Source organism: Equus przewalskii, chromosome 17 (assembly GCF_037783145.1).
Source record: "Equus przewalskii isolate Varuska chromosome 17, EquPr2, whole genome shotgun sequence".
In the NCBI taxonomy this organism is placed as follows: domain Eukaryota; kingdom Metazoa; phylum Chordata; class Mammalia; order Perissodactyla; family Equidae; genus Equus; species Equus przewalskii.
In genome coordinates this window covers 33,010,033-33,036,084 of record NC_091847.1, presented here as the reverse complement: position 1 = coordinate 33,036,084, position 26,052 = coordinate 33,010,033, and the positions used below count along the sequence as shown (strand labels likewise).

Below are 26,052 nucleotides of genomic sequence, written 5' to 3'. Positions count from 1 at the left end.
AGTTTCTTCCTGAGATTTTTCTTCTTAAAAGCAATCAGTCTCAAATAATTAATCCTCAAGCCAAAGAGAAAATTTAGAGTGGCAAATTCTGTTCCCCTACACTGTATTACCAACAGTCCAATCAAGATGGCATGGATTTTGTCCTGTGGTGTCACACTGTGTCTTTGGGAACTCAATGAGTCCAATATATTTTGTTTGGAAAATAATTATAGAATTTTGGGATCACAAGGGACTTTGAGAGTCACTAATCCAGTTAAAAGGAATAGTTTATAATAATTCTTTATCTCTTTTACTGGTCCTAAATTAGCACCTTAATCCTAATATTTGAGGATTTGGCAGGTATATTTATGTTGTTTTCTTTTCAAGTCATTTATCATTTCATAGATTTCTGCCATGTACTATAACTTGTTATAAGGACAAGCAATCAACCTCTGCCAGAATCAGTGATTCTACAGAATGACCTAGAGGGAAAGCTATGGAGAGGCCCTAATTAATTTTAATTCCACAACAAATAAATGTCTGGTGTCTTGAAAACAGTAACAACCTGGGATCTCAAAAATAATATGAGCAGTGGTGATGGTGGTGACTCTGGGTAGCATTAAAAGATATTTTTCATTAAATCAATGAGGCTTTTTACATGAATATTCTGCTTTATAATAACTATTTTTAAAAATTGCCTTATTGCCATAGAAGTTAAGGAAGCTTATCTCCCCAAGGCAGAACAGGATCTTAGAAAGGCTGGGGAGTGACAAAAGGTCAGGGATCTAGTCTGAGCTCTGTGACATCTAGACCTCAGTTTCTTCATTGGTAATGTAGGGGAGCAGAATTTGCTACCCAGAATATGTCTCCTTGGCATATGGATTATTTTAGGCCAGTTAGTTTTTAAGAAACAGCAGACATGAGAGGAGCTCTGAAAACCAGACAGAAGTTACGCTTTGTAAAATACATTCATATTTGTAAGGGAAATCTCCATTTTTAAGGATGTCTTCTTTGCTCTACCAGGAAGAGGAGGATATCTAAATTTCTAGAAATGTATCAGTTAAGATCATAAAACTGAACTGGGAAAAAATTTACAGAACTCTAAGGAAAAACTGGCTTCATAAAACCACTAATGAAAGATCAAGATCAATATGAGCTAATTACATGGGACCATGATTATATGACTGATTATGATTTATAATTTTTATGAGTTTTTATTTGAAATGTTAGTGGTTCTTTAATCTTTGTTTTCCAGATTTAAGGAAGCGTTTTTTGCTTAAGCTATTTTTGCTTTGACTGAGAGCAATTTGGTAAAATATATACTTTTGTGAACAAAGGTGAAAAATTTTTTCCCTGTATAATCCCTTCAGAATTTGCAAACTCTTAGTGAGTGAGTATTCTTATTTGCATGGTAATATAATTATTTACATAAGTTCAATAAGAATCTTTTCTCCTTGTAACGGGACACAATTGGAAACTGGTTATGTCACCAAGGTTTTGACTGGAATATCATATTTGAGAGAGACATGCATAGACTCAGATATGACCTAATAGCTTTCAGGTACTAAGATTGATTTTATGGAGCCAATAAAGCCCCTTGAAAAAACAACTGGCTGTTTGCTTACAGGGTTTCCAACAGCCTTACCAGGTGAGTAAGGAGGGTCACTTCCTAGCAGGTGTAGAAATCTCAGGATATTTTGGGGGACCTCAAGAAGAGAGGAACTTGCCCAAATCTACAGATATGTAGGCAGAGTCTGATGGCAACTCCTTGGCATGGCTTCTTAGCCTCAAGAGGCTAGTAAAAGTTCCATCTGGGGCCGGCTCTGTGGCCAAGTGGTTAAGTTTGTGCGCTCCACTGAGCCGGCCCAGTGTTTGGATCCTGGGCATGGACATGGCACCATTCATCAGGCCACGTTGAGGCGGCGTCCCACATACCACAACTAGAAGGACCGGCAACTAAGATATACAACTCTGTACAGGGGGGGTTTGGGGAGATAAAGTAGAAAAAAAAACAAAAACCAAAGATTGGCAACAGTTGTTAGCCCAGGCGCCAATCTTTAGGGGGGAAAAAAAGTTCCCTCTGGAGATTCCTTATGAAAAGTTCCAGCAAAGCAGATTTAAAAGAGTCTATATGATCAATTGCCATTCTTGCTGCACTTATGTAAATAATCCGGCCAAGTTTACTGAAACTAAACTTATTTTGCAACAAATTAGTCTTGATTTGTGCAACAAATTAGTCTTGATTTGTCTATTTTTTGTAAAATTAAGGGTGATTTTAGAGAGAAAAATTAGTTTCAGTAGAAAATATAATACACTTATGGATATTAGATTCTGGAGCTGTTCATTTGCCTTTTGAGGTTTTGTTTTTCACTTGTATGCTGGGCTGGATCCTGAATTCTTCTAGTTTTCTCAAATATTTGGCTACAACTCTACACACTAATGTTTCCAATTTTCTCCCATGTTTGACTTGGAATCCTTGAGAACCAAACTTGCCCTTTCTCCTAAAGTCCTGCAAGCTGAATGTAAATGACGTGATATAGACTTAGGAGAGGTCACCACAATAATCCATATTTGAACAATCTGTGTGCCTGATGCTATGAAAGCCACTTAGAGAATTTGCCTGCATGCTCAATGACATCATCAGAGATATTTCAAACTGCAAAAGATGCTTTGACTCTGATATCTAGTAGTGTTCTCAAATGGCTAGACTCAGAACTCAGAAACTGGTTTATAATTTGCTCAATCATTAACCTTTGTTTTTATTTTATTCCCATGGAAATGTCTCATTAAATATCTGGTTTCTCTCACAGTATGGATCTAACTTTGGGAGTCCAGCTGCCTCACCACCTCCTAAAATGAGACACAACTGTTTAACTGAACTGACCTATTCTCAGGACTGAGTGACTGGTTCAATGAGATATGGAGCAATGCATCAACTTAGCTTCTGGACTGTCAAACTTCCTGGGGAAGTTTCAGAGGCGGGACTGTAGGTGAGCAGAATTTGCCACCCAAAACATATCTCTTTGGCATAAGGATTATTTTAGGCTGGTTATTTTTTAAGAAATAGCAGGCATGGGAGTAGCTCTGAAAACCAAATAGAAGTTACCCTTTGTAAAGACATTTGTAAAGGAAATCTCCATTTGTAAGGGTGTCTCTCTAGCTGAACCAGAAAGAGGAGGCTATCTGAATTTCTAGAAACTCTTATCAATAGAGAAAGCAACAACTTAAATCTGCGTAGCCACCTTATCCTTGTTTACCGTGCTTTTCCTGGTAATCTCCCATAACTGACACTCCCAACTCCCAACAGCCTCTTTTATCTTTAGTTGAAATGGTGTTTAAGGTGAGAGCTTTGGTCATTTGGGTGAGTTACTCAGTTTTCCTGGGTCTCTCCTGTGTATACATGTTATTAAATTTGGTTTTTCTCCTGTAAGTCTCTCTCGGGTCAATTTAATTCTTAGGCAATCTAGATGAACCTAGAAGAGTAGAGGAAAATTTCTTCCTCCCCTACAGTAAAATAAATATAATCACGCCTCTCCTATTCCCTCCCTCACAGAATTATTCTTAAGATAAAATATAGAGGATAACTTAAGGATATTATGCAAAATGTAAGCTTATTTTATTATTGTATATTGTATCTTATTGCATTATTAAATATTATATAATACATAATTTATATGTGTACATAAGCATGTACAGTGCCAGCTTTTGGAGTGACTTGCTGTGTCCCATAGCATCCTATCTTTGTTGTATGTATCATTAGATTAGGAAAAAAATTCAAATTTTGAACTATTTTGGTAATCTAGCTATATCTATTCAGCTCTAGATTTTATGTTACGTATAGTTATTGCCTCATCTCTTGCTTATTTAGAAAATGACAGATTCTCAACGCTGGCTGGGTCCCTGTGGACTGTTAATTGATTAAAAAGTATTTATATAAAAGGCAGTCAACATCATGTCACACATTTAGAACTTGATAAACAAGTTTAGTTCTAAACTATTCTTTCTTTTTTTTTTTTCCCAAAGATTTTATTTTTTTCCTTTTTCTCCCCAAAGCCCCCTGGTACATAGTTGTGTATTCTTCGTTGTTGGTCCTTCTAGTTGTGGCATGTGGGACGCTGCCTCAGCGTGGTTTGATGAGCAGTGCCATGTCCGCGCCCAGGATTCGAACCAATGAAACACTGGGCTGCCTGCAGAGGAGCGTGCAAACTTAACCACTCGGCCACGGGGCCAGCCCCTAAACTATTCTTTCTTAATTCAATCAACTCTAACATGGTGACCTTGATTAATGAATAATCATTGCTTAACTTTTCTGATACTGGTATGATTTTTTCATTCCAATAGTTTTTCAATAAACTCCCAATGCTAGTTCGGCAGTCCCCAGTCCTGTTCAGGTTAACCACATCCTCAACAAGCGACATGTCATTGCATCTAAGAGCAAGCTGAGAATTGAGTAAGAACATGCTTCCCGGGATTCCGTACACGTATTGCCAGAGTAAAATGTATCTGAACTCTACAAGAAACAAAAGCAGCTTATAAAAATTTGTGTTATGGTGGCATTCTTATAAAAGGCAATAAAATAATGTAAGAACGTTTACAATAGTACATCTAGGGGAGTACTTCATCTCCCCTAGACTCCCCTATGCAAATGAACAGATGCTCAGAGATCATAAGGTTTACCAAGCAAATGAAGAATCAGAGAATATATTTGGAAATAAAAGTTATTCTTGAGAGTAAAAAGAGAGGTGCCTGAATAAATATGTTGAAGAAAAGGCAGAGAGGGAGGAAAATAAAATATATGACTAAACAATGACTAAATATAGGACTAAATAGATTATAGTATAGGCTTAAAGTATGTCAAAGTGGTTTGAAAGTTATAGTCTTATATAAATGCAATAAGTATTTTTTTCTCAAGTGAGAATAAGTGATAGGTCTAGGAAAAATTCTTTTCTAGTTGAAATACACATTATTTTGAGATATATGTTACAAACATGAGAAACTGTTCTCCAGTGGTTAAATCATTAAATAACAAATTCTATAATAGTATGCTAGAACTTCACTATAACACTTCTATTGTGTTATGGACTTCCTTATAAGGTAGATCCAAATGGGACACCACCTGAGAATGTTTATGATCATAAATGTGGGAGAGACTTTGTAACACTTTTTAATATTCTGGGGAAATACATCCAAAAAGAACAGTCTATTTTTTCTCCAAGAACATGAACAAAGAATAACTCTTTATAATAATTATAATGAGTTAATTTTCTGTTTAATGTTTTCCTAGCTACAGTGAACCCCGGAAAAAGAATATGAATAAAAATATACTATGTAATAACTAGTATATCCAGTATATAATTGTTAAGCCACAGAGAGAGTTGTTTAGTTTGGAAGTTTAAGAATTTATGCGCAATAAGAAATTAGGGCAAGAGTTAGTTTATTCTGTCTCCTTTTCCCCATTCTATCAAAGGGATAATTTTGAACAGTTAACATTTGGTAGTATCAGTTTATTGTTTTAGCTACTTAACTGTGACAAGTTTATAACCTGCTTTTTTCCCCTTTGTGGTCGGGAAGTTCCGCGGCGCAGAACAGACCTGAATTCACAATCCTACCTGGCTACTAATTATTGGCTGTCTGATTTTGGGTAAGTTACTTGAGCTCTTAAACTTTTAGTTTCTTAATTTCTAAGATAAGTATAACAATAGCTCCTTGCAGAGTTGTTGTGAATATTAAGTGACTGTAGATGAAGGAACGTCAGTCAGTGCCTGGTAGAGCATAATGACTCTGTGAATGGTAGTTATTAATATTATCATTACTAAATTGATTTGTCTCTGGAAGAAGAAGCTATTTCTCTTTAACAACTTCTTAGTAACATGTGACTGTTTTTGCAAAGTATAAAATTATTATTTTTAACAAACCATGTGGGTTGTAGCAGTAGGCATCCCATCTTTCACTCCTGTTGAGACGGATTCCGTAATCAATAATACCAGTTTTTCCAAATCCACAGTTGGGCCCTGGCTTCACAATGGGGTATCCAACTCTACCCTTGGCCATCCACCCAGCAGCACAGACGTGAAATCCTGCAAGAGAATAAAAGGGTTATGGGCTTAACTGGTAAGCTCCCTCAGCCGAACAAAGTTCATCTTAACAATGATGGACCCTTCCAACAGTGACAGTTTCTTGACTGCCCATATCCAGTTCATGCAAAAGGGAAAAAACTGTTTTCTTAAAAATAAAATAAAGTTTGAACACATATTGAATCTGACATCTGACTTTTACTAGAAAACGACATCTTACTTGAAAAAAAAAAGATGCAGACAGACTAGAAATCTTAATGCCATGGATATGAAAACAATCCAAGTTCAGATCTAGCTTCTTTTTGCAAATGACCTATCTAGTGCCATGAGATAATTCCTAAAATTACTATGAATCCTGAGAGAAGAATTCAAATGATAATTTAATTCATTTCTATTTCAGGATCAATTAAGATGTTGCTAATATTTTTAAAAATTTGATTAGGGACAAAAGCACTTAGAAATTTCAAACAAAGTGTCAGCCCTGTTTTCCTTGCTCAATTTTGGAGGCTGTTTTAATATTTGCTGATGTTATTCAAGAATGATTTTACTAGAAGTCCAAGATGGCCGCTAATGGCTCTGGCCATTGTATCTGTCATTCCAGTTACTGCATCACCTCAGCTTATAGACTGCGCAGTCATCTGGGGAGACTTTGGTGCATTTCAGAGAACACTCTTATTTTTATCTCGGGTAATATATACAATAATTTGCCAAGTATTTTCTTATCAGCAAAGGGGTATCTTCAATGAGGAAGAACCTTCCAAATGAAGATGGCCTTTTGGATTCTCCTGAAAGTCCAGGAGAGAGCAAATAGCACTAGTTAGTTGCTAGGTTTTTCACCAGGTCTCCTGACATCATCTTCCCAGTTTCTTTCCCCTGCTGTCTTACAACTTGCTTACCCTCCTTTTCCTCATAGTTTTTTTTTTTCTTTTTCTCCCCCAATCCCCCCGTACATAGTGGTAGATTTTTCAACTGTGGGTCCTTCTAGTTGTGGCATGTGGGATGCAGCCTCAGCATGGCCTGATGAGCAGTGCCATGTCCGTGCCCAGGATTCAAACCTGTGAAACCCTGGGCCAGCGAAGCTGAGCACTCGAACTTAACCACTCGCCCCGGGCTGCCCCTCCTCATAGCTTTTGATCCTAGAGTACAAATATGTTCTCTCACTAAATGTGAAAAAAGAAATAATTGGAAAAATGCCGCTAAATTCAGTATTTCTCCTACCAAGTAAAATTTTCCTGTAAGAGTCAACATAGTAAGATCATTTAACAGCTGAGAAAACCCATACCCAGAAGTTAAGAAGAGATAGAACAATATTAAAAATGAATAGCAGTGGTATTAAAATTAATGAGGAATTTAAATGATGTCTTCATTTTCTTTTGACTTTTATTTATTAGCTCACAATGGGTTGTGACTCCAAATAATTTGCTAGTCCTAGGAACTTTCCACCATCTCCAGGCAGAGAAAATGGGATAAGCTGGAGGGCAGAGAGGTCATAAAGACTCATAGAACTATGAGTAGGGGTAGAGAGAGAAGTCCTATTAAGGGGTTACAGGAAAGGTGGAATTGTTTTCCCCCAAAGGTGAAAAAGAAAAAAAATCATTGTCAAATCAGTTACCAATTTTTCTGGCTGCTTCTAGCTGCTTATAGGTGGCGAGATGGCCACCTTCGTATTCACACACCGCCTTCGCTTCTGCGTAGGTGAGCTTGTATTTTCCAGACCGTGCTTCTCTGTGGTATACTCCTGCTGCTTGTTCTGTGAATTCACAAAATGTCATAAATGCACTATTATCCATTTTTGTGGAATAAGGGAAATTTTGTGGCCTCAGCTGGAAGATTGCATCAGCTAGTGTTCCTGCCAAAGGGTTCCCTGGGTCAGCTGCCTTGGGTGGCTAAGTTTTCATTGTTAGAAAACTTTGGAGAAAAATATGAATGAGGGAAATTTTAGGGGAATTTGGGGGAATAGGCAGAAACTTGAGGCTAAATTATGTTTCTGAACTGATAGCCTGAAAGTTTTAATACAACATTGTATTTCTACACTGTCCAAAGATGACTAAGTTTTGACCTTTTTTGGGTTTTAAGTCACATAAAAACTTGGAAAGGTAAGCAATAGGAGAAAAAGGAGGTGAAGCAAAAGAAAGCCAATGAAAATTGATCCGTTATGTAGGATCACATGGTGGAAAAAAATAACCCAAAATATCCACGAGGGAAGTGACTAAAGCAATGTGTTTGAGAATTTAGTAAACAAATCAAAAACTGAGGAAAAGTTTGAAGGAATCCAAGCAAACAAATATTGCATTAAAGAAAAGAAAAATAGATTCAAACACAGTAGAGAAAAAACTTGGGCACACCTAACTACGAGTTTCTAATTTCTTTGTCTGTTTTGTCTTTTTTAGTTCACGTATTTGAGGTAGTGTTAAGTCATACATGAGTTGTCTCCGAACAGATGACTGTTTAAGTGGAGTGTTTTGAGTTTGGAGTGCATATTGCCATGGAAACAATGTGATAAGATTCCCAGAGCTATAATTATAACATAGTTCTAATAGTTCTATGTAGATTGTCAGATCGCGGTTAAGCCTTTGTACCCTGACCTGTGCAATCTACCACCATCAAGACCATTTCAATGAGAACACATATTCCTTGGCATGCAGCAAGACATGAATCCAGCAGTATTAGAAATATCCTTCCTGGGGCTGGGCCGGGGGCGCAGTGGTTAAGTTAGCATGTTCTGCTTCTCAGCAGCCTGGGGTTCGCTGGTTCCGATCCCAGGTGCGGACATGCCACAGCTTGGCACACCATGCTGTGGTAGGTGTCCCACATATAAAGTAGAGGAAGATGGGCACAGATGTTAGCTCAGGGCCAGGCTTCCTCAGCAAAAAGAGGAGGACTGGCAGTAGTTAGCTCAGGGCTAATCTTCCTCAAAAAAAAAGAAAAGAAAGAAATACCATTCCTTGCTCTTCTCCCCAAGCTGAAGTTGACTCTGCCACAGCTCAATAGGAGATGTTGCTTGGCATTTTCTCTCTTTTTCTGAACTCCAAGGGGTCCTACTCTTACACATTATATGGTAAGAAGGCCTATCACTTATACATTGAGGCCCTTAGTCAATTTGATTCTTCCAGGTGAGAGAACACAAGGAACATCAAAGTCGTTTTCCCCTTTGAAAGTCACCTGCTGCCCAAGTGTCCTGCATATGGTAAAGCTTCATTAACTAAACTCCAACTAGTTTCTAATTTGATTGTTTTGTGGCTATACCATGAGGTACTTTTCTTGGTGCTGTGGATCCAGTCCTGTTCTCCAGCAATTGGACACTAGTGGGCAATGTAAGTACCTCTATTTTGAAGCACAGGAGGACTAAGGCTTTTAGGAGAGAAGGGAGACATGTTCAACTTACGTATATTTTGTAAAAGAGATTCTTGTTAAAAACACGAAAACAGGCCACAAATGGAGTCGCTCATGCTAAGCCCCACCAAGCCGAGACTTAATGTAATTACAGCCTTGACTGTCCCAGAAATGGAATCTTGAACCAGTCAGTAGAAATCATCTGATCAGCACTAGTTAGGTAATCAGCCTGAGAGATCCCTGCCACCCTCTGAAGGAAAGTAACCATGCAATAACCAACCCACTTTTTCGTCTAGGATACCTTCCTTGTTCCTGCTTCCTTCCGCCTATGAAAGTCTTTCCTTTCGTACAGTTCCTCCAAGCTCCTTTCTATCTGCTAGATTGGATGCTGCCTGATTTGAATTAGTTTTTGCTCAAATAAACTCTTAAAACTTTTTACTATGCCTCAGCTTATCTTTTAACAAATATTTGCAGGAATAAAATAAATTAAGATACAAATTTTTAAAAAATAATTTTGTTTTCTTCCCAGTAATTTTTCTTAAACTCTTTGTACCTGTGGAAACTTTAGTAATAAGATAGTAACTTAAATAGCAGAAATGTCTATGCTATAATTTTTAATTTATTAAATAATATTAACATTCCACATTGTTCCTGAAAGAGCACCTAACTTCCCAGTATCTTGCCTTATGAACAAGTTGAGAACTCTTGGCATATGTACTAAAGTATTCCTCAACTCAGAATTTTAAACTACTAAAGTGGTCTGTTAGACAATGCTTTATTTTTAAAAGCTTTGCCATCCAGAAGAAATAATATTCATTTTTCTAGTTAATAGCCATTCACTGAAACTGAAAATCTATTTAACCGATCTTTCTTTCCCCTTTTAGCAAGTGGTGACAGTAGCGTGATGGCTGTCGTTTCTACTCCTGGTTCTACTGTGGACGAGTTGTGTGACCTTGCATAAATTACTGCCTGAGTCTTAGTTTCCTCATCTATCAAATAGGAATAATAATAACTCTTTTTGGAATAAATAAGTCATTAACACCTGTAAGCATAGCTTTTGGATCCAAGTAGGAGCTCACAATCATGTGACTTTTCCCTTTTCTCTTTTTCAGATTCAGTACAATGGCTAAAAAGAATTGCTTGTCTGTGCATCTTTAATTTTCATCGTCAATGTAAACTAGTTGAAATCTCTTGTCCTTAAGTGCATTTTTTAAAAAAATTACTATTTAAGGAATTAGAGGATCCCAGAGTTAAAAACAAACCTTAGGGGTCCCCTCCAACCTTCTCATTTTACTGGTGTGAAACTGAGACAAGAGTTTAAAGTGCTTGTTCTTGACAGTTGCTAGCAGATTCCTGCCTTCTCATCCAACTCTCCTTCCTTCCTAAATAGTTTCTAATACTATATGGACTTAACCAACTGTAAACAATTTGTGCTGGGCTGACTGGTCAATAATTTGTCCCAGATTGTAGCTCTTTGCAATTACCCCAGGCCTCAGATTTGCAGCATACTATTAACAAACATTTGGGTTTGCTCCTCTCTACCTCTAGGACAGAACTTCTATTGTCCAGGTTTATATTTTGTAATATTCAACCTTACTTCAACAACAATACCTCCAAATTACTTGATCATTCGAGCGTTTCCAAGTTTATCCATATGGGTTTAATTCTTACTAGCTTTATGATGATTTTTTCATTTCTGACAAATAGGTGTATTTTTCCTAAGTTTGATAGTGTGCAATGAAAATAAACAAAGAGACTTGCTTATTCCTCTAGTAGATCCCAGACCCCATCTTGGCCAAATGGATCTCGCTGTTCAGCATGAAACTAGTTCACTGGCTCAAGTTGAAAAAAGAGGCAGCAAGGCTGTGCATTGCAAATCCAGCTTTTTAATGAAATCCGCGTGGCTGCAGTTATGACTAGAGAGAAATATGCTGAAAGAGAAAATATTCTACAACTGTGTGCTGCTTGGCAAGCATAAAACCAAGATCTAGGTTAATTTTGCTTTCTCTTTGTTTTATACAACAATCTGTCAATTTTCTTCTCCAGCAATAGTGAAAACTTTTTCACTATCAAACACAAGAACGGACATAAAGCAATATTAATCTGTATCATGACAATTAAAGCATCGTTTACTATACGGGGTATTTTGGGTTTTCTGTACTTGCCTTTTTTCGTCTATTGTTTATATTCACTGTTAGGCCTATGTCATTCCTTACATCTAACAAAACAAAATGACAAAAGAAACTTTCCTTGTCTAACAAAAGGGGTAGAAAAGTATTTATACGGATGGCTCGAACAAAAGGAATCAAAGTGGTAAGAATGCATTCAGAAATATAAGCCTTTCTCATTTTTTTCTGTATTACAAGCTGGTTTTGTCAAACTAGTCAAAGGATGTTTGGAAAAAGCAAGATAATATGCTACAGGTCAGGGTACATGGAGCAATGATTATAAAATTATTGTATATTCCAACTTACCTGTTGTGATTCTGTTATGATTACCTGTTATGAAATCTGACTGCAAGTGCATTAGAATAAAAACAAAGTAATATATTGGTGTTTTTATTTTGCTAAAGAAACACTCCCCACTATACCACATCTGCTTTGAAAACTTTAAAATATATTTTCATACGGAATATAAATATTAACCTCTATTTTCTACAGAACAGTTCACTTTATAAAAAGCTATTTTCCAATTTTAGAAGTCAGGAACACTTTTTAGAAAGTGGAATATACATTCCAATAGCTATCTTTCCTAAGCACGTTTTTTTTAAAACGTCAGCCTGGAACAGAACAGAAAAATTTATTGCTTTGATGCACTTCTCCACGAATTTAAAGAAATGGCATTCCCCACAAGAAGCTCAGGAGTGAAGTTTCTTACCAAGCCATATGGAGTTATGAAAAATTCCATTCTTGAATCCCCATCCGTGAGCCTCTTCCCACAGCAAGACAAGTACGTAAATTAAGATGATCATAGCTCAGTTGTAGAGAAGTAACAGCCTGTTAGGGGCTGCTCAGGATAAATTCTCAGAGCAGAGGCTGAAATGTGACTGAAACATCTGGTTTCCACATCTTTTAAATGGTTTTTTTCAACTGTGAGGTCAGCAAGTACTCTCCAATGGCATTTTCCGCTGTGGAGTTACACAATTAACTCAGTGTCTGGAGCAAAGCCTCTGACTCATTTGCATTGGCACCCAAGACTAAGGATATAGAATGACCATCTACATTCTAAACTTCACTTATTTGGAACAGAGTTCGTTTATTCTGTCTGTCACAGACACTTTTCTATTAGGAAGTTCGTGTAACTTGGTGCAGATTCAGCCCCAATTTTTTTTTAGAAAAAGCTTCAGTAGGAATTTTTAGAGAAACCGCTGAATGTTTTATTTTCAGAAAGTCAATTAAGGAGTATGGGGTTTAGGGTTAAGCATTAATCTTGAACTTGACCCTGGTAATGTTACTTTAGTTTTCCCTAAAACTTGCCAAGCTTGTATAGAGAATTTAAAGCAAAATGTGTGCACAGTTTGCCAAAATCCTAAACTGTCTCCAGTGATGTAGGATTTCTTTACCCTCTGTCTGCTTTTGTCCTTCGGTGGAGTCTGTTGGCAGTCTTTGGCTTATTGTGGTTAGCAGGTAAATACGTTAGCTCCCAGAAAAGGAGTTCAGTTTCAGAGCCTTAGGACATTCCAGCAGGTTTGGGATATCTTATTATAACACAAATGTCCCCAGGCCACAAATCCTTGAGGTTTTGGGACAAAGGTGGATGGGTAGTCACAAAGTTAATAAAAATATGGCCCTGGCATCCCCAAATGGCTCTAATTTTAAAGATAATCAAAATAATAGGTAATAATTATCATAGTAAGGTTTCCACGTCTTAAAATATCCCAAACTTTCCTCTCCTTTTGTGTAGGGTCCTTGGGTAACATGTCTGGTAATATCCGTAGTGCTCTGATGCTAGTGACCTTTCCTGATGATTGGCAGCCATCTTTTGGCAGCTTTTGCTTCTCTTCTTTTATAGGTCATTCTTTGCTACTTAGCGTCTCTACTCTTGCTGCCAAACTGCTTTCCATTTGCTTCCATTATGTTCATTTTTCTCATGTTTTCTTAGTCCCTCCAGTGATATTGGAATCCGTTGAAAAAGCCAGCTTTTTGGACATGCTCTGGTCTGAAGTCAGCCTTAAATCCCTTAGGCATCTTTGCACTGGTCATCGAAGGCTTGCCCTGGTCTCATCTCTGCTCGAAAGAGCAGTTGTGGAGAGGTAGGTTGAGGGTATGGAATTTACTGACCCTCATTGAAGTATACACAAAGGTATCAGGGGTCAAAATCTCTATTTTGGGCCCATGGCAAAGGACAGATGAGGGAATTGCATCCTAGTTCACTGATAGGGTCAGAGAGTTTAAGTTTGGTGCAAAATAGAATATAGTCTAGACCAGGTGGGTGTGACTATGGAGAAGACAGGCATGGTCAGTGAGAATAGGATGAATAGATAGTTCCAGGAACAAACTATGATGTTTCTCTGGAAAGTGGAATTGTATGAGTATTTTAAGTTTGTGGTTTAGGAAGTAAATATAACTTTACTTGCACAAGGCTCCAGCAAAACCATCACAGCCTTCCCCATTATTTTGCCTGGTCACATTCTCTGGCCATGCCTTTCTTGCATCTCTCTGAAGTATCCAGCTCTCCCTAGTCTTCATTTATCAAAAATTACTCTAAAGAAAGGATTGGAAATTAATCTTTACTTAGGTCAAATAACTAACAGATACCCTTCTTTGTCCTTTTCTATTTTAACGAAGCTCCAAGTGTAGCAGGGTATGAATGTTCAACTTAATTTAACATGAAAATTTAATGATTGCTTTGATGGATTAACCCAATCTAGGGTGGAGGATTCCTTTTTCCCCCTTCCAACTCTCTATGCAGAGTACAAATATTTCCCCTCACTTCTGTACAATGTTGGGAAACCCTGTCCTCCCTATCATCAAGCAAATAGAAAACAGTGCCTAATGTTGTAGGTTCTGGTTTTGAGTGGCTGTTTAATTCTATTGTGGAAGGAAAAAGGAGTGAAATTTTTATATGGAAAAGATGAAGTGTGGATGGGAATCCAGGGAAGGACAAGAGGGAGAAGAGAGGAGCATGGATGGGGGTGTTGCCTATGAACTTATCTGGGAAGTTGTCTAACATAGGTAGGCACTCTCTGCCCAGCTCCCAGTACACACTACCCAGGATGTGTCTGAGAAGCTGAGAGAAGATACATTGATAACATTTCCTTTTAAGGGCTCAGAAGACTTTACCAGTCAAATGCTTTGCCTTCAGGGATGAATGCAGCCCACCCCCCAACCCCCCCATCTCTTGATCAGTGGCCCCTTTTGCACCTGCCAGCCACTGGCTGAAAACCCAGTAAGACTGTTTTTCGTCAGAGGCAGCTTCCCTTTCGGTTGCTTTTCCACAACATTTCAATGCCCACAAGCCTAAGTAGCTACTACATACCTAAAGACACGATGGAGAGAACTCTACATCTGATTTGGACTAAGACTGCAGTGAACAAACTTAAAATCTAAGCTGGTACAGTGGTTTAGGTGATGTCACTATTACACAGACTTTAAACTAAAAAATTAGACTCCAAAGTAGCGTTTCAAACATCTGTCAGAGGACAAGAGGAGGCATTTTAAATCATTTCGGTATGCTCAGTCTTGTCCATGGCCATACCACCCTGATTGTGCCCTATCTTGTCTGATATGCTCAGTCTCAGCTAACAGGGAAAAGATATGGAGAAATATCAAGTGGACATGGACAGAGGGGAGAAAGAGGAAGAGAGGGAAGTTCTCAGAGATCACACATCTGATTATAATTTTAAAAGACTGGATTTGAATAGCAAGACATTGTGGGGAAATGCAATTTGGGGGCACACAGCATGAAAACTGGAACATTGTATCATTTATTGATTATATTTTGTAATCTTGGAAAGAGAAGGAAAAAGCAAGAGGGGAAAACAAAAGGGTGGAGTTCAGTGAATTACAAAATAGTTAGATTTACAGAATATGTTACAATATGTTACAAAATATGTTAGAGGACATTTTTAAGAACACTGCCAGTAAGGCCATAAAATTAAAATACCGGAATGTCCCACCTACCCTAAGATCTCCATATAGACTGTGACGGGAATAAGGAAAAGTAAGCTCGTTCCCCCTGAGCATAATTTAAAACAATTGAAGAGAAATTCTAATGCATAGCATAGAAAAAGTGTAAAGAAATGAAATATGTGTCATTCTATTCATTCATTATTAAATGAATTTTTTAAATTTATTAAAATACTTAAGATTCTTCAAGTGCAATGCTGCAAACTTTTACAGAGCCAGTGAGCAGGATGAAGCTGTTGGGGAGGAAGAAATTTTCCACTACACTTCTAGCTTCTTCCAGCTGGTCTAATAATTAAATTAACATGAGACAGATTATAGGAACCTCACATACATAAGTGGGTCAGAGACACCACACATATGAGAGCTTTCCATACCCACACAATTAAATTTGACTTTCTCCTATTAATCTGTCTCATGTCAATTTAATTCTTAGACCAGCCAGAAGAAACTAGAAGGGTAGAGGAAAATTTCTTCTTCCCCCACAGTTGGCATAGTTGGCAGGGTAAATTTCCCTGGCTGAACCCTGCTCCCTCCAAGGTTGCTGCAGCTCAGAGATCCTGGCACATCTGACAAGGACCGGCAGAAGGTAAGTGTCTGGCCCTGTCAGAATCCCAGATCTCTGCCTGCTACAGGGTTTATTGGAAGTGAAAGTAGTGAGAAACTCTCTCTTTCCTAAATTGAGCTTAGCAAGAGAAGATGTTGGTGAAACTAGTTGCTTGGGCAAAAAATCGACTCTGGTAAAGATTTGGGATGAATACTCTTCTTTTCTGTTGATCCTGTTCCTCCCAGAGATGGTCATTGTTTTTCTTTTGTCTCTGCCAGCTGGTAGATGCGTCTGGCAGGTGGCCAAGGAGACTGTGGATCCGAGCTTAGGGAATCTGAAAAATCACCCTATTCTGTTCAAAACCGTGGGAAACACACAACTTCCTGTATTTTGGAACAGCTATTTAAAAACAGGGCCCCTCATAGTTATCGTCTTTAGTTTCTTGGTCTAACTCTGGGTGTACATTTTGTGTCTTTGGAGGACTGCATCCTTTGTGCTCTCTTTTGGGGATGCCTCCTGCCTCCATGGTTAAGCCATAAAAAGGCTTATTGGCTTGAGTCAGTGTTAAGATCCTACTCATCAATGGCCAGATGATGAATCCTTTAAATTGGAAACATTTCTAAATTGGAAAAAGTTTTTTCAGGGTGTGCTCATATTGGCTTAACGGCTGGCCATTAAGACTTCCTTAGTAAGATGGAAGGACAGAAATTAAAACAAAAATCAAGGTCCACTGAGATCCCTTTCTATTCGCCTTCAGACGTTTGAAAAAACCAGGACATTAGAAATACAATTGTCCAGCATGTAAGAAGAAAAAGGAAAAAAAAAGTAACAGCTAGACCTAGGGACACCCTAACAAATGAAAGAACAAAAAGTTAGGCTTAAAACAAAAATGCAATGTGAAACCTCCTTCTTAAAATCTGGCCCCATCTGCCTGTTTTAGCTTCCTTTTTTGCACAAGATTTGCAGACAGCGCTCCAACCTAATCTCTAAGAATTTACAGGTTACTCAAATAAATGCTGAAGGCCAGAAAATGAATTTAGCAGCAGCAGCACCTGGAACAGGCAGTGGGGCTTGCTTTGCTCCACTCTGTAATTAGGCTCTCCTGGCTTCAGGACTTCCTATGCAATGTCTTTTGTGGGTATATCATAGATACCCACCCAAGGGATTCACGTCCTGGGACAACAAGAGATCTTTTGAATTGTGAAGTCTTGTTACCTCCACTTTCAGAAGAGCCGACCAAATGTAGAAAAGGAATAGAAAGATCAACGGCCATTATGCAGTGCCCAGTCAAGAGAGGAAAATAAAATTTCACATTGTGCCTTCCTTTCCAAATCCAGACCCGTTGGTTATTGACCCTTTTTCTCCCCCACATAGCTATTGTCTTTTCTCTTGTCTTGTTTTCTGTCCTAAGGGCTTGGCTTGGCTTTCTGTCTGCCTGGCACCTGCAGGCTGTTTCTTCTTTCTTTTGGCTGTCTTTGGGAGTGACTCTGGATCTTGGGAAGGTAGTAATCCTTGAGAATGCCTCTTCAGTTCATGGAGTTGTTCAATCCTGTCAGAAATATTTACTGTTTGTCCTGGCTAAAAACTGGCAAGATATTTAGAAGGATTTTTTTTTTAGTAGCTCTTTGGTAAAAAATTTGGTCAAATTGGAAGCTGATATTCAGAACCTGATAGGAATTTTTTTTTTATAGGCTTTCTTCCCTAAGTTAAAATAAATCTATATCCCCAGAGGGAAAGAAGAAAATTAGGGATAATGTTCTTGAACAGGTAGATCAACCTATGATGTCATTTAAGTTACAACCCAGTTTCTGAGGAATTGAGAGTAACTGTCCTTATCCTTCAAATCTTTGCAAAAACTGGAAATTCAGCTCTAGAGGTGTTCAGCTTCCACCCATTTCCTTTCTCTAATCCCCCAGTCCTCCCCGGTTTATCTGAAAAAGCTGCAACCTCTCTGGGAACTCTTTTTTTTTTTTTTTTAAAGATTGGCACCTGGGCTAACAACTGTTGCCAATCTTTTTTTTTTTTTTCTGCTTTATCTCCCCAAACCCTCCCTGTACATAGTTGTATATCTTAGTTGCAGGTCTTTCAAGTTGTGGGATGTGGGACGCCTCCTCAACGTGGCCTGACGAGTGGTGCCATGTCCGCGCCCAGGATCCGAACCCTGGGCCGCCACAGCAGAGCGCGTGAACTTAACCACTCGGCCACAGAGCCGCCCCTCTCTGGGAACTCTTATCTAAGCCATTCCCAATTCCCAAGACTGAAGGAAAAAAGAGACAAGTCTATAGAAGAGCCCTTGTCCAAAATCCAGCACCTTAAGTGTCTTCTTCACAAATATTAGTAAGAAAAAAAGCTTTGGCCATCTAAGCAGGCAACCTTAATTTATTCCATCCGCCAGAAACACAATTTGGATCCAACTATTTTTTCAAAACTAGTGAGCTTTGTATTACTGTACCTAATTCATGGCAGTAATATTAAAATGGTAGCTATGGGGTCTTCATGTATGTGTGTCTATATACATGTATGTTACAAATGTGTGATATTGTTCTACCTCTGGATGCTATTAACAAATTTAATTCATAGAAACCTCTATTTAATTGGCTTAAAAACAAACAAGCACTATGTAAATTGAGTATATGTAATAGAAAGTAACCCAGAGGAATTTCAAGATCATGTGATCTAGGAAAATATTTGGTATTAAAGCTAATTTAGGTTTGTTAGTTTAATTAAAGTAAGCATGTCTTGAGCGTACTCAGCATTAAATATAAATTTTTGTTCTACTCAGGTTTACTAAAAGTCAAACAAATTCATGTTATCCCAGTTATAAAATGTGGCAGCAAAAAAAACCAAATGGCTAACTTTGTCTAATGTCTCAATAAGTTTTGTAGGTAATCTAAACATAATTATTGGGAACAAGTAAACTAAATACATGTAAGTAAAATAAAGAGATTTTTAGGTGAACTTTTAAACAATAATTGTGTGTTATGGTAGGTGTACTGAAAAATAACTCCAAAATCTTTTTCGTAACTTGAAACCTTAGAGTTTTGCTAAATTATGTTAAATGATGGAAATTCAGGAAATGTCATAGATAATTTCCAGTTAAGACAAAATATTGAAACATTAATTGCTAAACAAGTCTAAGTTTATCCACTTTTGACCTCTTATTACAGAGAAACTAAAAGATAAATTTGGGTCTGATAGTAAACATGCATGCTTTATTGAAAGATTGTACTATCAAGAAGCATATGTTTCTAGAAATTGTGAAGTGAATTCATAAATTTGCTGATCTAAAGAATGGTGATATGGCAGACAGTTTCAGTTGCTTACTTCTTAGTTTTTACTGGAAATTGAGGTTTCTGAGGGTTAAAAATTCTAGTTAATATAAGTAATTTAAATCACTAAAATAATAAGGGAAACATCTTAAGTATAAAATATGCGTTTTCAGTAAAAATAAAGAGAGAGAGAAAAAAATTTTACCTTGTGTGGTCAGGTCAGCTAAAATTAAATTATTTTAAGAGTTTTAAAAATAACCTTTAATATCAATAATGTATCTATATAAAATTGGAACTTAAGTTTCTTTTCATCTCTTAAAAGAATGAAATATTCATGGAATATTGATCTGCTCCTGATAAGAGATTGTGAAAGGTTTTTCCTTACCCTTTTATATTTTATCAGAACTATTTCCTGTGCTTTAAGGTTTTGAAGCTATGTAATATTCTATATTTGTCTTTGAAATCTTTTTCTTGCTTTGGTTAAATAGGTAATTAAATATTATGTTTCATAATAATCTGTGATCCTATTTAGGCAAGTGTTTTAAAACCTTTTTGATGTTTTTGATGAACTTCCCCAAACCAAATTCTAAATGAAGTCTTTTTTGACCACTAGCTAACTTGAGGATTTTTCGGAGGATCCCTGAAACATCTCAAAAAACTTGTTCTCTCTCCTTATAAAAAGAGAGACATTAAACTAATTAGGCTTATTTGATATGTTAAATTACATGGGAAGCATTATCAAATAAGAAATAACAGGGGGGCCTGGCCTGTTGGTGCAGTGGTTAAGTGCACACGTTCTGCTTCTCAGCGGCTCGGGGTTTGAATCCTGGGTGTGGACATGGCACCGCTTGGCACGCCATGCTGTGGTAGGCATCCCACATATAAAGTAGAGGAAGATGGGCACAGATGTTAGCTCAGGGTCAGGCTTCCTCTGCAAAAAAGAGGAGGACTGGCAGTAGTTAGCTCAGAGCTAATCTTCTTAAAAAAAAAAAAGAAATAACATTAAGCCTTCTTTATGTTGTATCTGTATAGGTATATGTTATGAGTTCCAGAAATTATGTGAAATTCATGGAAGTCTAAAATGTCCTAATATAAAATGTTGTCTGTCATCGAAATTGAGGCTCACACCAAAAGGAGTGAACCAAAAAATCAGATAAGTGCCTTAGCTGACTTTCATGCAAAGGACACAACGACAGAATCTGGAACAGTTATACGCATGTGAATGAAGTCTATTTTGCTTCTACAAAAATAAATAAATAAATAAATAGATTGACCCCTTATTGTCAGGCTTTTTGCCATCCTGATGTCCTTGCAACATGACAACAGTTTGCTCCTGAATCAGAGAAATTAAGATGGGTAAACAATGGCTATAAACTAAACAAACAATCGGGGCTACAGGAAATACTAGATGGATGCTTGGTTCTTAGCTCCCTGGCAAACCCCATTTTTTGGTTTTTACGTTCCTTCACTGACAACAGGAAAACCTGTTTCTGTCCCCAGAAGCCTCAGAATTCTCCCCTTGGGGTTCCTTTGAGCACCTACAGCTGGACTTTATTCAACTGCCACTCAGTCTGGGTTAACAATATGTTCCTGTTATTGTGTGTATATTTTCTGGATAGAATGAAGCCTTCCCTTGCCACAAAGCTAATGCCATTACAGTGACAAAGAAAACTGTTAGAAAATGCATCTCCCACTTAGGGTATACCTTCCACAATCTCCAGTGATCAAGGCACCCACTTCACTGGGCAAATTATATGAGCTTTAATAGAAAACTTGCAAACGGAGTTATCACTGTTCCTATTACCCTCAATCATCAGACAAAGTCAAGAGAACTAATTGAAAAACTGGCTTCAAACAGAATAAGAATTAATTATAGAGGACTGAATGAACTGATAAATATGAGTATAATTTTTATCACTTTTTGTCTGAAATATTACTTTTTTTAATCCTTTGTTTTCCAGATATTAGGACATTTTTCTCCTAGGCCATCTATGACTACAGCAATTGGTAAGTTATTCTTTTATAAGAAGAATTGGAACATTTATCTTTTTCTCTCTATCTGATCCCTTCAGAAATTTAGTGAATGTTCTTATTTTCATGGCAATACAGTTATTTGCATAAGTTCAATAAGAATCTGTTCTCTTGTAGCAGGACACAACTGGAAATTGATTACATTACCAAGGCTTTGACTGAAATGTCATATTTGAGAAAGAATGTGCATAGATTCAGATATGACCAGGCAACTTTAAGGAACCAAGATTGATTTTATGAAGCCAATAAAGCCCCTTGGAAATATTGGCTTGGTATCTTGCTTACAGGATTTCCAGCAGCCTTGCCAAGTGAGTGAGGAAGGTCACTTCTTGGCAGGGGCAGAAATCTCAGGATATTTTGGGAACCTTGAGAAGAATTAATACAAATCTATGGGTATTGCAGGAAGTCTGATGGTAAGTCCTTGGCTTGGTTTCCTGACCTCAGGGCTGATCTTCCTCCCCCGAAAAACCACACCTTAATCTGGAGATTCCCTGTGAAGGGTTCTAGCAAAGCAGATTTAAAAGAGCCTATATGATGAATTGCTATTCTTGCTGTGCTTATGAAAATAGCAGGTCAAGTTTCTTAAAACTAGACTTATTTTACAAGCAGATTAGTCTTACTGTGATTATTTTTGATAGAAATAGGGGTAATTGTAGAGAGAAAAATTATGTTTTAATAGAAACTGTAATACACCTTTGTGGATATTAGATCCTAGTGCTAGTCATTGTCTTTTATTTTTAAGATTTTTAAATTTTTTCCTTTTTCTCCTCAAAGCCCCCTGGTACATAGTTGCATATTTTTAGTTGTGGGTCCTTCTAATTGTGGCATGTGAGATGCCTGCTCAGCATGGCTTGATGAGTGGTGCCATGTCCACACCTGGGATCTGAACTGGCAAAACCGTGAGCCACCAAAGCGGAGCAGGTGAACTTAACCACTTGACCACGGGGCCGGCACCCTATTCATTGTCTTTTAAGGTTTTGTTTACTACTTGTAAACTGGACTGGATCCAGAATTCTTCTAGTTTCCTCCAATATCTGGCTGCAATTCTCCAAACTAACATGTCCAATTTTCTCCCAACTTTTGACTTGGAATCATTGAGACCTAAAACTGCTATTTTTCCTGAAACTTTGCAAACTGAAGCTGAACAACTTGATATAAATTTCAGAGAAATCACCACAACAGCATATGTATGGACAATCGTTATACCTATTGCTGCATGGACCAGGTAGAAAGATGATCAGAGATATTCAAACTACAAACTAGGAAAACCTGTCAGATTGCCACTGCCTACCCTCATTCTATCTGAAAATGCTTAGAGCCAGACATCTAGAAACCTCCCCAACTGGCTGCCTTCAGAATGCAGAAACTGAAATTATAGTCTGCTTCAATCATTAACCATTGCTTTTCTTTTGTTTCCATAGAAATGCCTCTTGTGAAATACCCCATTGCTTGCACCATATGCCTAAATTTGGGAGCTCACCTGCATTACTGCCTCCAGAAATTGGACACGACTGTTTGATTGGACTGACTTATCCTCTAAACCAAGAGACTGATCCAATGAGGAGAAACAATCTACCAACCCAACTTCTGGAATGTGAAACTTCTCCAGAAGTTTCAAAGGTGGGAGTGAAGGGTTCAGAACAGGCCTCCCCAAGGTGTGCCACTTTGGCATGTGGATTATTTTGAACTGAAGGCAATTGAGACCCTGTGGGCTCAAGAGAAACTTTTACCTCTCCCTTAAAGAATTTAAATTGGGGGCCTTGCACATAACAAGAGTTATTACCAGAAATAAATTTTTATGACCTATCATATAGGTATGGCAAACTTCTAACTACTCTTGATATATTGCAAACCTCTAATCTGCTCTTCTTATCATCCCATGAGTTATCCTCCGCCCTTCTGAAGCCTCAGACCCGCAACCCATTCCTTAGCTCAAGATGGCATATATACCTCATTTTACCTTTTTGTTTTTCAGGTTTCTGTGTGTACACAATTAAATTTGTTTTTCTCTTATTAATCTGTCTCATGTCAATTTAATTCTTATACCATCTTGAAGAACCTAGAACGGTAGAGGAAAATTTCTTCCTCTTCCACAGAGCCTATACGGAACAATGGGAAATATATGGAAAAGTGAAACATTTGATTATTTTATATCAAAAAGCTTTTAGAAAGTCAAGATGACACTGAAGAGAATAATGTGCTTTTAAGTTTATGGGGAAATAGACATCAGAAAAAGATCTGAAACTGATATTGGACTTCCTGTAGGTATATGGTGCAACAGTCATTAGTCATGTCCGCTGAGTATTTCTGGTTACCCATCTTCCAGGAGCATAGTAGATTGTAGTTCATGGCTCTCTGTGGTTTGGTGGGATTGTGTGGTTATTTCCGGCCAACGAGATGTGAGCAGAAATTATATGTGTTATCTCAGAGATGAGCATTTGATTGCTGATGGTCCAGAACTCTCTTTCCCTCTGGTGTGGAGGGAAATGTATGAGACGGTGGCTGCTTCATCACCTGAATCCCTGATTGACCCCTGATCTTATGAATCATGAACAAAATATAAACTTTTATTGTTTTAATTCATTGAGATGTTGGGGTTGTTCATTATAGTTAGCATAACTTAATCGGTCCTGATTTATAGGAAGAGGTGAGCTTATAAATGTATTAAAGCAAAGGATGACTTCAGAAGGTTGGGGGCCTAGAGACATTCAGATGTAAAACTTAAGACAAGAAGAAGAAAGGGGAAGGAAAGGAGAGGAGAACAAGGAGACGGAGACAATGATTAATGCTTTTCATATCCTCCCATTCCTCCACCCCACCGCTTACAACACACAGCTCCCAGTCTGTCTATGATCTGCCTTCTAAATTTACTTGCCAGTACTCCCTCATATGCATCACTCCAATCAAACTGTTCCCTATATCTCTGATAAGTCTTGTTCACTCTGCCTCCTTCTCCCTACCTCTTGTCTTCCTTTACTCTAGTTAGAGAACTACAGAGCTCTGTGTTGGGAATTTAGAGATAAACTGGTTCAAATTCTACCTGTGTTGTGAATCCCTGCTATCTGCTCTTACTTATGTTGACTTGAAATCCTTTTAGTTGAACTTTGACTTATTTTTGTTGTTGAGGCCCACAGAATGTGTTACCTACATGTGTTTTCAGGAAAAATTATTATGATTTATGAAGCTGGGACAAAGAAACAAGCACATATAGTTGAAAACAAACTTAAAATATTCTCACATAAAATATGCTTTTAAAATATTTTTTAAAAGTAGGTTCAGAAATATTAATATTAATATTCAGAGTGATCTTATCTTGATAAAAGAGGGCTATGTGCGAATATCTATGAAAGGAAAGTCCAGAAGGATATACATACAAATGCCAAAAGTCTCTGCATGGTTGAGTTATGGGTACTTTCTAATTTCTTTTTGCTTTTTGTTTTGTATTTTATAAATTTTTGTTCAATAAATATGTACCATTTGTGTAACAAATGAAAAAAGTTATGATTCACATACATATATTTAAAGGCATGAACTTATTGACATGACAATGAGACTTAACAAATACAAAAAAAATCATTAAATCAATGTTACCTTAACAAAAAAAAAGTTAAGGAAAAAACATGACTAGAACAGAATATTAAAATTTTGCAAGCCCTAAGAAAATTGAGTATTTTGTATCTAACTGGGTAAATGGATGATAGGATTAACAGTCTTTCCAAGAATAATGAGATGAGTCATAATGGGATAAAAGCTGAAGCCAAACTGTAGTTCATAAATTTGTACTGAGGTTAAATGGCATACATGGTTGCTTTTGGCTAATTCTCCAGGGCACTTGTTATATATATAATCAATCTTGACCTTAGCCTCTTCATAAATATTTAATTTTTCACAAATGTTTACAGAGGGCATAGTTTACGTTAAGCATTATGCTGTATACCAGGTGGGAATATAAAGATTAATAAAATATAATCTCAAAAAGTTCACAATTTCCTATCTGGGAACTTACCTCGTAAGCTTGATTCTTCACTCGGAAGTTTTTGAACAGGGGTTAAAGGTGACATTATGCCTGTTATCTTTCCACATCCTCTGACGCAATGAAGTGAAGATCTACCAGGAAGATTTTTGGTCTTAGCATCTTCAGTACGGATAAGCTGGCATGGGTGGCTGCTGCCTGCTGCCACGGAGACCGGTGGCTCTGCTTATTAAGTCCTAGGTATAATTAGCCAGGTGAGTGTACCTTTCTTCAAAGAACTACTCTATATCATCAGAGTGTATTTCCATTTAGAAATAACTTCCTGCCTCTCTGCCTTTACGTTCTTCTCAGTTGCTATGGGCAGTATCTTTGTGTCTCCTCCCACTCATCATTCCTTCTTTTAGTACAACAGGTGGGGCTAAAGGAAGGAGAATAATCAAGCGTATGTCCTAGATCTTCTTTCATCACTGTTACCAAGCAACGCTGGTGAGAAGTTTGAGGCCTCATTCTTGATTCCTCTTTTCCTCTCACCAATTTCATCCAATCTATTTCCATGTCCTGTGGCCTCTACCTCAAAACAAAATGGTGGTAGAAATTGTTAGATGATTCACCTTCTACCTGGGCACAGTCCTAGACCAGCTTTCTCTGCCTCCTTCACAGTTAGGTACACGCAGTATGTGACTAACTCTAGTTAATAGACTGTGGGTTCACTGGACGTATA

The 26,052-nt window shown here is 37.6% G+C and overlaps 1 protein-coding gene across 2 annotated transcripts in view; it reads right to left on the bottom strand.

Annotated features, from left to right (window-relative positions):
* The window catches only part of TNFAIP6 (TNF alpha induced protein 6), a 33,252-nt gene extending 7,538 nt beyond the window's left edge, over positions 1–25,714 (bottom strand). Inside the window, exons 1-3 of one of the 2 annotated variants that reach the window (XM_070579762.1) lie at positions 25,365–25,714; positions 7,666–7,803; positions 5,895–6,056 (exon numbers count right to left, since the gene is read on the bottom strand). In XM_070579762.1, the coding sequence (XP_070435863.1) occupies positions 5,895–6,056; positions 7,666–7,803; positions 25,365–25,419 (355 nt within the window). In that variant the 5' untranslated portion in view covers positions 25,420–25,714. Of the gene's footprint in view, positions 1–5,894; positions 6,057–7,665; positions 7,804–12,263; positions 12,618–25,364 lie in introns of those variants that run through there. The other variant, XM_008536874.2, reaches the window with a different exon arrangement.
* Positions 25,715–26,052: the final 338 nt, after the last annotated feature.